The following is a 12,846-nucleotide window of genomic DNA, read 5'->3' as shown; positions in this document are numbered from 1 at the left end:
AAATGCGGAGCAGGACTGTTCTTGGCTGTGCTGCTTTACCTAAGCGGAGGATCTGAATGCATATGTACTTTAAACAAGTTCAGTGTTAAATGTGCATGACAAGTAAATGAATGAGTGATGGTAAAATCCTTTACTTGTAAATCATGACCTTGCATATCATTTTTTCACAGAAAAAGGCAGCAAATTAATTAATACCTTGTTATTTATTCTCACAGTTTTATCATCTAACTTAGTGTGTATTTTCACAGAGAACAGAGAATTTCCATTTGTTATTCCCAGCTGTTAGAGACAGTGAGGTATTTATTTGGCGCAAAGGGTCAAGTAGAATTGCTGCATTGAATGGACAGAGAAAATGTCTCTTGTGCTTGTTTAACTTCTAGAGGTCTTTTTTCCCCCGAAAGTGTAAAACAACCGACCCAGCCAGGTAATAAAGGTGTCCCTGAGACATATTAGTTTTGGAACTAACTCCTAACTTTCTCAAAGATAGGGAGATTTGGATCCAAGGAGTTGATTTGGCCCATGACAGATAAAACTACAGAGCTAGAAAAGAAATTACATTGAAACTTCTCAGAACTTTGACCACCGTTTTAGTTCAGGCTCATATCTAGCAGGTAAATTTTCTCCTGGTTAGAAATAACAAAATCAGCAATGTTTATAGGTTTGCTATTTGTTTCTTTTCAACAGTTGTTTTTTTCCCCTCTCCCAAAATTCAAAGGAGTTTGAGGTATTGTTTTGCTGTTAAAGGCAAAAAACTGGCTATCCTCCAAGTGTCAGTCTTCATGGAGCAATTTATCAGCAGGCTGCCAGCTTTAGCATGGCAGCAGAAGATTACAAAAGAACACAAGGGAATCAGAGAGTAAAGAAAATGTAAGGCTTGTGCAAATTTCAGTTCCCATCCCTATCTAGTTTGTAAATGAAGTAAAATATCACATCAGTTTATGTTTCAGTAACACAAAATATATTGTTAGGAGGAGAATGCTAAAACCCCCATATTATAGCAAAGTATTTGTAAACTTACATTTGCAAATTGTAAATATGATTATACAATTTAAAGAAATAATATCAAGAAAAAAAAGTAAGTCAGGGCAATTGGTAGAAGAATGGAACCTCCTTCCATTCTTTAGAAGTTATGCCTGATTTTATTTCAGTTACTGCACATACCCTCAATACAGAAGTAAAGATTAATTAAATTTTTTTTTTCATTAACAAGAAATATTTAAAAAAATGTTTTGGTTTAATTTTTCTAAAACAATGAAGGAGTTTGCTCTTAATCTGAGAGAGTGCTTTGTGTGCTGCACTGTTTTTAGTGTATCAAGGAGAAGTCTGTGGGATATTCCCTCCAGTCTGGGAGAACAGCAATTCTGTTGGCTTCACAGGAGCAAGCGTTCCCTTTTGTTCCCTGCTGTATGTGCCAGTAAGGAGCTGGAGATGGTCTGTTGTGACAAGGTACAGAAAACCAGTAGGTCAGTAGAAAGACAAAGACAGACCTGGACTGTGGAGAAATAGAGTAGCAAATGTTATCTGTTACTGAGACATCTTTTTCAATCCAGTATGCCTACCCTGCATGTGCTTTCTCTGTGAATTGGGGTTCTTCCCTACAATGGCATCCATGACACTAGAGCTACACGCTATCCCCTATGAGCTGCATTTTCAATTCTGTACAGGTAGGAAAGACAACACTAATTGAATTTGCAGCTCACATTTATTCTTTTATTTGCTGCAGAACAATGTGCAACACTGAAGGTGGAGGAGTGGAAACCCACTCCAGAAAGTTGCAGAGATTTCTCGTTACCAGCCCTGAGGCATTTCAGGCATTTTATTTTTTAACTGCCATAACTAGACAAATATGTAAGATGGATCACAATGAGATATACACCTAGTGAGAAAATGAAACAAGAAATGAAACAATCTGTATTAAATATGGAAAGGCAGGTAGCAAGGCAGAAATGTCTGCATGATTAAATTTGAAAAGGACTGAAATTAGAGCCAGCCACAACCAAACAAAGGACACCTTATAATCAACAGTCCAGTATATTTATAATTACAATTAGATGTTTTAGTTTAGCTAGAAGTTAAGTAGTACTATTCCTAGTTAAGAAGTTCAGAATTAATAAAAAACAACCAAAATGCATCACTCTTGTCAATGTCTTAGGGGATCTATAAAATCTAGAAAAAAAAAAAAAAAAGTGGGGTAATGTCCTCTGATAAAAAACAGTAATTCCTATTGTGTTGTATTCTTCATGCACAGGAAACAAATTTGGAAGTTATAAAGGAATTGCAGGCTGAAACTCTTATGTGACTTTTTAAAGAGCAAAGTTAGTGATAGCACCTCATACAGATTATTTATTTTAGATGTTACCAGTGGACAGTGTTATAAAATCCAGGACAACCTGGTAAATTATGGTGCTGCATTAGAAAGTGGAGTTTAAATGATCTTACCTTCAACTTTATGAATTGATTTTTGTCTGTTTCAAGTTCAAGAAATTTTATGACATAATCGAAACAAAGATGTGTACTTCTGAACTGAATATCAATTAATTAAAAAATTGGAAGGATTAAAGGCTTTAAAACTTTTAGTTTCAGTAACTTTTATACATTGGAAATTTTGGACAAATAGAATAGTCTGAAAATTACTCAGAAGCAAATTTATTTGCTGTGTATTTGGAACAATACTGGAATTCTTAAAAAGAAGATTCTACATGGCTAAACAAGAATAAATTGTGATTGTGGACAGATTTAAAAATTGAATATTCTTATTCTACCTAAAGAAATCTAGTAAAAATTTTCAAACATTGTTGAAATAACTTAGGAAGTTAAGTCTCTTATTTGAAAAAAGTTTTTCAAAAGTTGTGTGTAGCCTATTTGAAATGTTTCTGTTCCTTGGACTGTGCTCTATCTTGGTAAACTGGTAAACAAATTTTGAAACATTGGCAGGTATTAAGAATGTAGTGACACTTTTTTTTTTTTGGGCAAATTCTGTTTAGATGTTCTCCACACACTCATACTTCTCTTCCATGTTGCATTTTACTGCGTCTTGATGTGTGAACTGAAATGTGTTTTTAAAAAAATCCTCCAGCTGAAGAAAGGAGATAATATGGGAGACACGAAACGAGTTGACTGCTTCAGATAGGTGTCAGTTTTAGAGCAAAATGATTACATTAGCAGGTAAAAAATGAATATGTAGTGACAGCTGTAATGCTTTTCAAAAGCAAAGAGCTCCTATGAGAGTTTGGCAAATTGCTGTTCTATATCAAGATAGTTAAGGCAAAGTGTGGAGATTTGGCTGTGAAATTTTTCCCCCCTGCATGGTAGAACAAAATTCTAACTTTATGCTCTCTATTTACCTGTTCTTATTTCATTTACAGGAATTCCCAGATTCTCTGAAAGAACAGATCTATCTGAAAGAATGGCACGTGTACAGTACATTGATACAAACCATTCCAGCCTACATTGCATTATTTCAAGATTTGAGAGTACTGGAGCTGTCAAAAAATCAAATCAACCACCTCCCAGTGGAAATTGGTAAGTGGTTTCAAGATATTCAGCTGTTTATGCTTATGCCATTTTGCTGTATTACAGGGAAATGAACATCCGTGGATATCCTTATCAAATTAATGACACTTGTCTTCTTGCTTGCTTCCAGTGAACAGTCCCTTCTAAATTTTTACAGCTCTTTGGCTGTAATTATACTTGCTTAGTTGTATGCAATACCATGTGTATAGTATGGCTTACACATGGGAAAAATCTGACACTTTTGTTATCTGACTGTAAGTACTATAAGGCAGTTATTTGTGTTGAAGTAGATCAAAAGTTCTTTCTGAGAACAGGTGGTGTGTTATGTTCCTTACAGGTTAAGAAAAACAGAAGTATTACAGAATTATAAACCTCAAACAAGATTAATTGAAACATAAGATTGTGGTAAAAAGGAATCAAAAATATAATGTTGCATAAACCTCACCTTTTGAATTTTGTAGTGAGTTCAGTAATGATCCCCATTTAATAAAGTGGTATATCCAACATGTCATCAGGGTTTTTGGAGAAACACATTCTCAAGCATACATACTTCGGTCTTTGTTATTTTAAGCTACATAATAAGACTTCTAGTGTTTGGCTCTCCTGTGTTTTCTGATCGTACAATATTAAAAGCTTGTTTGAAAGACTGTAACGGTTTGAGAGGGATTTACTGGTCTTACAAGGAAGAGTGTTGCTGTAACCAGTGGTATCTTTGAAAGCTGAGGAAACCGGGTCTGCTATGAGATCCCCATAGTCAAGTCCATGCACCCAGTGGTACTAATACATCAGCCCTTGTTTTTAAATGCAACAGTCCTAAACTTTCCCCATGATTGGTATTCCGTATATATGCTAAGAGCTAACAACTTAAAAAAATAAGATAAAAACTAAAACCTCCACCTCCATAGTTATCAGAGGTTTAACTAAGAAAGACAAGGAGAGACCACCCTAAAACACAGAAATCAGTGCTAGACTCTTCTATACTTTTCTACTATTTTTCTACTCTATTAATAGAGTAACACTCATGCTTTTGATTTATTTACTAACATATTTTACACAGAAAAATTCCCACTGACATAGAGATATATTTTATAGTTTCAACCTAGCAGCTAAATACACTAACAAATCATAAACAAGACACAAGCAGGAGATAATGGACATAAAATAAACTAACTGTTTTGTTAGCACTTTGACAGTGGAACTCAGATGGGTCAGTGAGTTTAATGGACAAACACCTTCTACTAGTTGGTCTTGAAGAAAGGGGAAAGGTCTTGAAGAAAGGGGAAATTTTTAATAAAATAAATATTTTAATAAAATAAATAAATAAAATAAAAAAATAAATAAATTAAAGGGTCACTGCTTGACAGTTGAGGCAGGTAAAGGCTAAGAAAGTTTTTTCTTTCTTCTTGCAATATTGTGCATGGTTAAAGAAAATAATCCCCAAGAGAAAGTGATTATGAATGGTAGTAAAGTCTGTTTCCAGAATAAAATTTCCATCATTCTGTCATAACCAATTCTTTGTGGAAGGTAATGTAGAGGCTGCATAAGACCCTTTTTAGGGAAACTGGGAAGAAAATTTCAAATGCTTCTAGAAGCAATAACTGTTCATTCAATCACATTTAAATGATGATTTCTGCTTATCAGTAGCTTTCACGTTACTCCCATTTATTCACTTTCCTTCCTATATATGTTCATCCCTCTAGCTTATACTGAAAGTGTTGCTTTCTTCCTTTCAATGTTTTTGTTGCACTTTTATTATGTAAATGTTTAGCTGGAAGGGCCAGCGAATGTTAGGAAACCTTTTGTTGTAAGTCCTGCCTCAGACATAAAGTTAGAGCACTCACCATCCTTCTCTTAACAGTGAACTCTTGTTCAGAATTTTTTGTCAAGATTCATTATATGAGAGTGGGCATGATTGTACTAAACACTCATCTGGAGAAACCTGTTTTTGAACCTTTCCTTTTGAGACACTGCATAACCAAATTAACAAATCTGGTTAGCCATAGATGTTACTCATAAAATAATTCTACATCACAGCAGCAATTCTAGCCTATCCAGACAAAGACACAGATTTACCAATGTAGTTTAAAAAGAAACAATACAAAAAAGCCCATCTAGGACTGTGCAGCTGAAGAGTTCCACATTTTTTTTGCCAAAACTGCCTAATGATTTTCAGTCTTAGTGAACGTCCTGTGTTGATAGACCACCTATTAGTAATACAGTGGATATACCCTTGTTGTTATGGCATAAATTACAGAGGAGTTTTTATCTCAATTTGTATAATGCTCTCTTTGTGGACATGTAAGGTGGCATGCTTGCAAATAGCTGTATGTTTATTTCATGTACTATACGTGCATACAGACAAACACTACTATGTATTTGAAATGTTCATTATTTTAATAAGACATTATTATGAAAAGTCTTGGATATTTTGAAGTTTTTGGATGCTGCTTCAAAATGAAACCTTTCATACTTTATTCACCTAGCTGCTAAATTATCACAGGGAAAATAATCAATGTGGATTTGGTTTGGGAGCTCTAAGCAAGGAGTGAGGACTGGGTGCTAAATCAGAAGGTAAGGTCTCTGGAAAGGTTAAGTGCTAATGCATTCATCATCTTGTGTTCTGTTTACAAAACAGCAGCAAGTAGGTAAATATCACAGCTAAAACATACTTGAGAGTAATGACAGATGGTTAAATTTGGCAGTGACATGCATGCTGTTGAGTCTTTAATCTTCAGACAGAATCAAAGCCAAGTTCAGAGCAACAAATCATCCAGCAGAAACTATACTGGTAAGCCATGTTTGGTCTACTTTTGATTTTCACAAGAGGGCCTTAAAGGTGTGAGAGAACAGGAGATGCTAAGAATATTTACAGTAAAAAAATGTATCACTGCATAGCAGTCTTTGGACTAAAATACCTGCAGGAACTGAAATTCGTGTTCCTGTTTTACTTGATTTAGAAGGGAATGTTCTACTCTGAATCAGAAAGAAAGACTTGAATCCATTCTCAGATATTTCAAATCATACTCTTAGCTATAATCATCTATGCACTTGAACAGACCAAATTTGGGTCAGAAAACAGACAAGAATACTTTTGATTTGATTCTCTTTGTGGAATAGCAAATATTTCCATGGGAAGCAAGTAAACAGAAATGGAGAAAACTGTAAAATGGAGTAGTTGCCTGTCTCAAAGTTGTCAGGTCTGGTTTTCCGGGGAATAACAGAAAAAATGAACATGGGGGTAGCTGGGGGATTTTCTTTGGCAATCATTTCTAGGTGAGTTTGCAGTTCTGACTCTGACTGCATGGCTGCAGTGCATCTGCTGAATATCAGTTAATACTAGTACATTAGTGGTTGCTGTACTCAAAAATATTCAGTAGAATGTGTTCCCACATTCACAGAGAAAGTAGTGAACTGCATTTTCACATGATCCCAAAGCTTTTGTGCTGGGATGGGATAGTGAGGGTGTATCAGGATTTTTTTCCCAGAAATTACTCATGAAACATTTCAAAGAGCTGTTAATAAAATATTTGTTCATTTATGTTCTCTCACATTTTTGATATGCCAGATATTTCAGAGGAAAAATAACTGCTTTTGAGACATATTTTAATAAGAAATCACAGTAATTGTTTTGGTCTCCTCCCTATCTTACAGTATACAATTTCATTTGTGCATGCCATTAATCCAATTTCCTAAAACTCAGAGGGGAAAACCATGAGTAATACAGTTTTAATGATTTCTAGGTACCTAAAATAGCTTTTTCTATTAATAGATTCCTAGTGTCCTGATGTGTGAGTTTCCAAGAAGAAAATATGTATTCTCAGTTTAAATGCAGTCTACTTCTGAAAAGCTGCAGATTCATCTTTTACACTTGGCATTTATTCATTATTGAATATTACATGTCCAACAGCTCAGTCTTGTATACAACTGAGGAAAATTTTCTTTACATTTCCCATTTGAAGGGAAAGTATTAAAACCCTCCGTCTCAAGTTGACTGTTTTTAAGGAGGATGACAGCTGCTTTAAGGCAGTGATGGCTTGCTCCTATTTGAACAGCTAGTAAGCTCCTCAAAATTTAACGATTGGCTAGTACATCACAAAAGTACAAAATTGTTCTTTTAATTGAACTAACTAGAGAGGAAACAATCTTATTTATTCATCTGCTTAAGCTATCAAAAATGGGAATATTGTACTAAAATGTAATAGAAATATACTGCTTTAAAAATTTTGGCATCACTGGATCTTGCAAAGGCCAATACTTTATTAAGCTAAATTTCTCGAATGGATTTTAAATAGTGCCATTGGGTGCTGAGATCAGACTGCCGTGGAAACTATTCATTACATGAATTATTTTTGCCAAAATATTCCTATCAATTGACTTTGTCATATTGCTTTATGTAACTACATTATGTATAACAATGTTAGGACGCGTTCCTACACAGAGCAGGTTGGTATTAGCAAACTGATTTATTTCTCAGTATTCATTTGGGTCTTAGTGGGAATGTTGGAGGCTGTGCACACCATTTTGGTTATGATGGAAAAGTTTTATCCAAGAAGAAGCTTTTTCAGTTTCCAAGGTGATAAAGATGTATTGTTCTACCCCTCCCAAACATTTTACTTCCTGTTTGTTTCTGATGCTGGGGAAGCTTTTCCCATCCTGGAGACTGAGTGTATAATACTCTGCTTTGCCCTTGGGAGTTATCCTCTTTTCTGGGGATCTCCAGGGAGATCAGAGTCCATGTTTCAGCTTAACTGCTCACATGAAAACAGGAAGTCACATACTTTTCTATAGAATTTCTGATTAGCAAAGTATCTTCAATTCAGCTCATTGCATTTTTGTTGTAATTAATTTTCTTTTTAGACTTTTCAGTAGACCCTCACCCTATATTTTTTTCCCAAAGCTATCTCTCTCTACCATTCAGTCCACAAGAACTTCATGTTTTTCTACCTCTATTTTCCTACAAGAAAACCTTCTTCCTCCCCTGGCCCTTACATTGTACTAATACTCCTCTGTGCACAGATCAAATTCCCCAAATTTATCCTTTTTATTTTTGTTTGTATTAGTGACTTGCAATTTCTCTCAGCACGTTTAAATATTTTTAATTGAACACATGAAGGTTGGTTAAAGAGTGAAGTTCTACTAGCCCATGGTCAATCTGTTGCAGTGCCACAGCTTTTATAAGTCTTAGTGCCAAAAAGAGGTTTTACAATTTTATTATGCAAAAGGATTTCAGGAAGTCTTCATCCCTACTTTGCTTGGATGTTTTGAGCAAAAGTAAAAAAAGAATAAATTGGTGTTTTAACTGTTACCTGTAAGCTTGAACTTCAATATCTCCTTTCAGATAAATCAAAGGCAATGTCACTGATTCCACAGAGAAGACTGGAAATAGGAGACTATTTGTCTTGGCCCATAGAAAGCTGCTATCAGATCACTGCAGATCAATGCAAAAAATTGCTTTGTGTTTTACTCCAGTTTATACAAGTGGACTTGTGTTTGCATTGAATAGGATCCTTAAGTAATAAAGACTCTCTGTAACCTCATCTGTACTTTGTCTCTGACACCGTATTGAGAACACTAATGTAGGCTTTTTAAAATGGTCAAGTTGCATTACTGTTATTACTGTGCTGCACTGTCCATCCAAAATTATAGAGTTTAATTACTGGTTTATTTTTTTAAAATAATGAAATAAAAATTTAACCTGGGAATAAACGCTATGTTAGGCAACAACTATAACATTGCAGCTCCAATTTAAAAATAAAATATTCTTAATTGTGAAACTGCCAGGGAAGCCATGGATTTCATTACGCTTTTACTGCCTCTCTTGGAAAACAGAGATGTTAGCTGTTTAACTCCCTAATTTGCATTTCTTACAGAAGTGAAAATTCAATGTCATTAAGCATAGCTAACAACAGCATTATAGCAGCAGTGATCTTATTATTACTACTTTTATTTGAAAAGTTGTGCTTGAGTATTATTTGAATATATGTGTGGCAGGTATGACAGTCTAATCCTGCCCTACATTTGTGCCTATGTGAGAGGGGTGTCACCCCTTCTGTCCCCTCCTAAGCTTGCCTCAATGGTTGCATTGTATGCTTATATATAGCCTGGGGGTGGCTAGGCATCACACCTAAGAGACTGGAGAACTGCACTAAGAAGGTATAAATAAGCTCCTAAATACAGATTACATGGTAGTGAAAGTCGTTCATACTGCCTTACTGTCCCTGTCACTCCCTCCTAATCCTCCAGCTGTTACTGCAATGAACCCCAAATGTGGATGAGAATGGCTGGAATTTTACTGACAATGCTTATGACTTTTGAAGGTAATTTAGGGATTCATTGCTCCCCAAGTTTGCACTCCTTCAGCCAAGATATCTAGATTTGGGAATTTTGAATTGTGATGAATCTTGTCTTATAGTCATATATATGTGCTCCTTCTCTCACAAAAGTAGCTTAGCAGTCTTGTTTAACAGGTTTAGGGGAAAAGAAGAGTGACAATCTTACTCCTTTTTTCTGAGGAAGGAAAAGGTCTCAGTCTGTAACCTAGATTACTGTTCAGGCAACTCATATAACCTAATTCTATCCCTGTGAAGATTGTTGCTTGTAAGACTTTAAACATTTTTTTTAGAGGAGGGAGTAATTACAGATGTGGACCTGAATGGAAACTAGGTTGAAATTAAAAATTTATAAAGGAAAAGCAAGTTGTGCTCAACTGATTTGGTTTCAGTCTTTCTTTTGAGAAGATGGTTGATCTTCAAGTAGTATGTCTTGTCTATCTGATGTTCCATAAAGTACTTGATACAATGAACTATGGAAAATGAATGTTTGATCTAATAAAATGGATTTTGATACAACATTGTGAAAATGAGCAAAAAACTTGCTAAAGCAGAGGCCACAAGGCACTCATTTGGAAAGACAAGCTATCCATCAGGAAGAAGATCACTGGTGGAGTTTCTCAAGGATCAGTTTTGAATTTATTTCTTAATTAAGAAACTTTGAGGAACTAGGCTACTGAATTTTTCTGCGGACACAGTTTGGGTGTTATTGACATTGCACAAACAGAAGGAAATATGAAAGCCTGGATGAGCAGATGGGCTTCCAAGAAAGCAGGGAGATTAAATTAATGATTACAGAGTTCAAGGTCATGTACACAGCAGCTAATAATTTGTGCAGGAAGTCATGAGCTCATTAAATACAAGTAACTGAAGAATTAAAATCCGTAATCTAACATTCACAGAAAGACAGTCTAGTGTGATACATACATAAAGTTGTGGTCACCCAAATTCAAGAAAAGTTATTTCAGATGGGAACAGACACAAAAGAAGTCTATTAGGACTATTTGAGGAGAGGAATTTTTATTTTGTGAGAGGAGATTAGAAAAACTGGCTTAGTAAAATAATTTCTGATATGTCTGCTACCTGTGAAAACATCACAGAAGTAAACATCAGGGAAGGAAAAGAGCTATTTAAAGATAAAATTGGCAAAAGAATTAATGTTTATAAAACGTCTACGAATAAATTCAGACTGGCAATCTGAAAACCATTCCAAATCATGGAAAAGATGAAACTCTCTAACTTTGTTTTTCTGTAAGTACAGTGGATGTAAAAAACCAAACTACTTTTAATAAGGAATGAAATAAATTAAAAAATGAGATTATATGAAGTGATGGTATAAGGGTTTTATCCAGGAGGTCCCGGTGAGTGCTATGTATGTCTTATGGTCCTAGAAGAAGGGTTAATACTTGGCTACTGCTCAGCTGTCAGGTGGCATAACTTAAGCCACTGGAGAGGCTAGAGGTGAAAAAACAGCTGTAACACAGAATTGCGAGAGATTGCTCCCTGCAGGCAGATCTCAGTGAATTGTATCCCACTCAGCTATGATGTACTGTTTGTTATCAGAATTAAATTCAGTTGTAAGACTCGTGTTTTTTTCCAGTAATTTTCATAACGTTAGCTACAGCAATTACTGGCAATTGCCTGTAGATTCTGTAGTGCACTTCTGTCAGATTAGAAAAACATTATATATGACCAGAAGAAATGTGATGCGTCTTCTATTTACTCACTTCCTTACACCTGCAAGCTGGGACAAACTATTGTGAACATTGACATACATATTAAAAACTGTGAAAGGAGAAACAAGCTTGAAAACTCATGGTTTCAGAAGGCAAGAAATTCAGAAAGGGAAGCGATGCTTGTCTCTGTCACTCTGCCCAGAAAGGTAGTTAGATGTTTGTGGGGTTTTTTTGGTTTTTTTGTTTTGTTTTGTTTTGTTTGTTTTTTGTTTTTTGTTTTTTTTTTTGTAAGCAATTCTACTCAGTGTCTCCTAGTTATGCACCAGAGGTACATCACCTCAACAGAGTCAGAAAAGAGGGTGACTAGGAGGCTGGTGGTGCTAGGTGACTTGTTCTCCAGCTACTAATGGAATTAAGAAGTAGAAATTTCGGTGGATGAAAGTTAGCATACACCTCTGTTGTGGGTTAACAATCACAGGCAGCTAAGCCTCACACAGCTTGCTCAGCCTCCCACATCTGCTTGGTCAGTCAAAAGTGAGAAAACTTGTGCATCAGGATGAAGACAGTTTAATAGGTGAAGAAAAACAAACAAGCAAACATACAAGTGATGAAAAAGTATCACTCACCACCAGCTCACCAATGCCTAGCCAGTCCCTGAGCAATAGCCACCTTGGAAAACTTCTCCCCACATTCCTTCCCCACCCCCAGATTTCACTGCTGAATGTGATGTTATATGCTGTAGTATGGCCAATGGGGGTCCAGTGTCTTGGACTTCTCCCCTCCCAGACTCTTACCCACCCCTAGCTGACTCACTGGGCCAGCAGAGTGAGAAAGAGAAAACTTTCATGCATGCTGTGTAAGCACTGTTCAACAATAGTGAAAATGTTGGTGTGTTATCACCACTCTTTGGTCACAAATCCAAAACATAGACAGGGCTGCAATGAAGAAAATTAACTCCATTCCAGACAAGCCCAGTACAATATCTCAGCGCTAAAAGAAAAGACAAAACCTCTCGGTGTTAATAAGTAAGTAGTTCCTTTTTCATTCCAGTGGGATTTAGTCTCCTTCACTGAGGGATTAATGGGATGAGGAATTTATTTGCGATTCTCTAATGCTCCATTTTATGGCATTTCTGCTTCAGTGATTATTTTGTTGCAATGCAGTGGTTGTATATGCCACTTAGCATGTGATATAATACCTTCATTTGTCTACATCATGATACTAAACCTGGTGAGGCTTCATCATGGATAGGCTAAACTTCTATTACTTCCATGTGCTTAAAAGTCTGGAAATAAGGCACTTCACATGTTTACACCATTAAGGTGCTT

General features: G+C 35.8%; 1 protein-coding gene across 1 annotated transcript in view; it reads left to right on the top strand.

Moving 5' to 3' along the window:
* The window catches only part of LRRC2 (leucine rich repeat containing 2), a 52,332-nt gene that overhangs the window by 14,155 nt on the left and 25,331 nt on the right, over positions 1–12,846 (top strand). Inside the window, exon 3 of the mRNA XM_040580580.1 lies at positions 3,366–3,522. Coding sequence (XP_040436514.1) covers positions 3,366–3,522 — 157 coding nt within the window. The remainder of the gene's footprint in view (positions 1–3,365; positions 3,523–12,846) is intronic.

This window comes from Falco naumanni, chromosome Z, assembly GCF_017639655.2.
Source record: "Falco naumanni isolate bFalNau1 chromosome Z, bFalNau1.pat, whole genome shotgun sequence".
In the NCBI taxonomy this organism is placed as follows: Eukaryota; Metazoa; Chordata; class Aves; order Falconiformes; family Falconidae; genus Falco; species Falco naumanni.
This window is presented reverse-complemented; position numbering and strand designations above follow the sequence as displayed.